General features: G+C 34.8%; 1 protein-coding gene across 1 annotated transcript in view; it reads left to right on the forward strand.

Annotated features, from left to right (window-relative positions):
* otomp (otolith matrix protein) overlaps positions 1–2,560 on the forward strand; it is a 92,507-nt gene extending 89,947 nt beyond the window's left edge. Inside the window, 1 exon segment of the mRNA XM_059353461.1 lies at positions 2,369–2,560. Within this exon segment, the coding sequence (XP_059209444.1) occupies positions 2,369–2,560 (192 nt within the window).
* The last annotated feature ends 802 nt before the right edge of the window (positions 2,561–3,362 follow it).

Consider the following 3,362-nt stretch of genomic DNA (forward strand, 5'->3'; position numbering starts at 1 on the left):
CTCTCTGCACCTCCCTCCCTTCGGCCATTTCCCTTTGAATGCAGATGTGAGCCTCTGCATAAATAGCACGCTGTATATTTTCTAGTGAAGCTCGTCTGATTGAAGTCCAGCCATGACCAGTGCATCGCTTATCCTCTGCATCCCTCGTCTCATCCTGGCGGCTGTAAACGAGCAGTATCCTTCACTTGGATGTCTCACTGTGGATGCCAATGAATGATGCATCGTGATCAGCAACATCAAAGTTGTGTTGTTTTATTCATACATCTATATTATGTGGCTGCCCTTGGCGTGTGTCAGTAGGAAGTACAGTAGTAGTGTAGTAGAGAGCGAGGGCCAACGCCGCGCTGCCCCCAACACTGTCACACTGATGTATGGCGACAAATTACAGCGATAAAAGCCTGACGCTGCTGCTGTTTCCAGCCACTTCAATGCGCTTAATGCAGAGTGGGAGGGTGAGGAGGGAGGGAGGAAGAGGAGGGGGGGAAGAGTGTGTGATGCATCGCATGCAAGCTTGTGTTTACAAAAAACACACAAAAATGACAAAAAACATTAAACACAAAATATTGCATTAAGAATGATGAAGAAAAATCACACAAAAAATACAAAAAACAGACAAAAAAATACAAAAAACAGACAAAAAATGACAAAAAACGGACAGAAAATATACAATACACAAAAACACATAAATAAAAATCATAAAAAACACAGAAAAACACACAAAAATCACAAAAAACATTAAACGCAGAATATTGCATGAAAAATGCTGAAGAAAAATCCCACAAAAAAATACAAAAAATACAAAAAACACACAAAAAAAGGACAAAAAATATACAATACACAAAAAACAAATAAATAAAAAATTGCAAAAAACACGGTAAAAAATTGACTGTTTCCAGCCACTCTAATGCACTTAATGCAGAGTGGGAGGGGAGGGGAAAAAAGAGTGTGTGTGATGCATCGCATGCAAGCTTGTGTTTACAAAAAACACACAAAAATAACAAAAAACATTAAACACAAAATATTGCATTAAAAATGCTGAAGAAAAATCACACAAAAAATAAAAAAATCACACAAAAAATTACAAATAAACAGACAAAAAAATACAATACACAAAAAACACATAAACAAAAAATTGCAAAAAACACACAAAACCACACAAAAATCACAAAAAACATTAAACGCAAAATATTGCATTAAAAATGCTGAAGAAAAATCACACAAACGATACAAAAATCACACAAAAAAAAAAAAAAAAAAAATACAAAAAACAGACAAAAACACACAAAAAATGTGTGTGTGATGCATCGCATGCAAGCTTGTGTTTGTTATTTTGAGTTAGGAACAATGACACTGTAAATGTATATATCTGCCAAAACAGTATTTTTTACAGTTTTGTTTTTTGAAAACACATCGCTGCACTGTAAAATACACTTTAATATGTATTTATGGTGTGTGTATTTTTTTTTTTTTTTACAAAAAACACAGAAAAACACACAAAAATCACAAAAAACATTAAACACAAAATATTGTATTAAAAATGCTGAAGAAAAATCACACAAAAAAACAGACAAAAAATGACAAATAAAAACAGACAAAATTGCAAAAAATACAGTAAAAAATGGACTGTTTCCAGCCACTCCAATGCGCTTCATGCAGAGTGGGAGGGGAGAGAAAAAAATATTGCATTAAAATGCTGGAGAAAAAGGCTGAAGAAATATCACACAAAAAAGAAGAAAAATCACACAAAAAAATACAAAAAACACACAAAAAATTACAAAAAAAAACACAGACAAAAAATATAAAATAAAATATTCCTTTTGATATTCCTTTGATTTACAAAAAACACAGTAAAACACAAAAATCACAAAAAACATTAAACACAAAATATTGCATTAAAAATGCTGAAGAAAAATCACACAAAAAAATACAAAAATCAGACAAAAAATGACAAAAAAAACAGACCAAAAATATACAATACACAAAAAACACATAAACCAAAAATTGCAAAAGAACACGGTAAAAAATGGACTGTTTCCAGCCACTCCAATGCGCTTAATGCAGAGTGGGAGAGGAGGGAGGGAGGAAGAGGAGAAAAAAAAAGAGTGTGTGATGCATCTCATGCAGCTTGTGTTTGTTATTTGTAGTGAGGAAGTGCTGGCTGTCTCCGTCCCTTCGGGAGGCCACCACCAGGTAAATTGAATGTATGTGCAGCTGTCAGAGTGTAGGTACAGTGTGTTGCTCGTCTGGAGGATAATAGGATGGCTGCTTCACTGAACTTTCTCTATCACTCCGCTTGTGTTACTAGCGACAATGTCAGTGAGCAGCGTTTTGTCAGATGTTGGCGCTTTGAGCGATGTGTAATTCTCAGAGCAGTGACAGCAAAGACGGAGATGACTTTGAAGAGACGGAGGAGCAAAGACGGAGTTATGAGGAGGGAAGGGGAGAGATGACAGAAAAAGGAGGAGGACGAGGGGAAAAGGAGGACAGGAAAGAGAGGAGGAGAAGCAGAGAGGGACTCAGAGAGGAGAAGATGGCTGAGAAGAAGAAACTGGATATATAAGGCAGGTTTATTTGTAGCACAATTCACAACCTAGTCTCACAGGAATCCGTGAAATAGCCACGGATTTGCTTAACTCAAATTTCCGTGAAACTGACACGGATTTCGCTACAATGCAAGTTAATGCCAGTCATATCCCGTGGCTATTCCAACATACAAAGTGATTATGTACATTCACTGAGTGAATATTTAGAAAATAAAACATATATTTCTCGCTAGAAATGTGATCAAAATCCATTTTTATGCAGAAACTAAGTCAAAATATTGATTTTTTCACTAAATCTGCGCGGAAAAAGTTGCAGATTTACGAGAAAATAGCAGAAAAAAGCAACTTTTTTCTCCCAGATTCACCACTTTAACCCTTAATAGGACACTCATTGAAATACTTGCAAATTCCAAATTTCAACGCTAGAGAATATTGGAGGATATTACATACTGCCAGAATGTGTAAAAAAAAATATGAAAATAATATTTTGAGAAAAAAGTTTACGAGATTAAAGTGGCAAATCTACGAGAAAAAAATGCATAGATTTAAGAGATTTAAAGTGGTGAATCTGCGTGAAAAAATTTGCCGATTTACGAGAAAAAAGTGGGAAAAAAACAACTTTTTTCTCCCAGATTTACCACTTTAAATCTCATAAATCTGCACATTTTTTTCTCGTTGATTTGCCACTTTAATCTCGTAAACTTTTTTCTCAAAATATTATTTTCGTATGTTTTTTTACACATTCTGGCAGTATGTAATATCCTCCAATATTCTCTAGGGTTGAAATTTAGAATTTGCAAGTATTTCAATGAGTGCTCT

Source organism: Centropristis striata, chromosome 16, assembly GCF_030273125.1.
Source record: "Centropristis striata isolate RG_2023a ecotype Rhode Island chromosome 16, C.striata_1.0, whole genome shotgun sequence".
NCBI lineage: Eukaryota > Metazoa > Chordata > Actinopteri > Perciformes > Serranidae > Centropristis > Centropristis striata.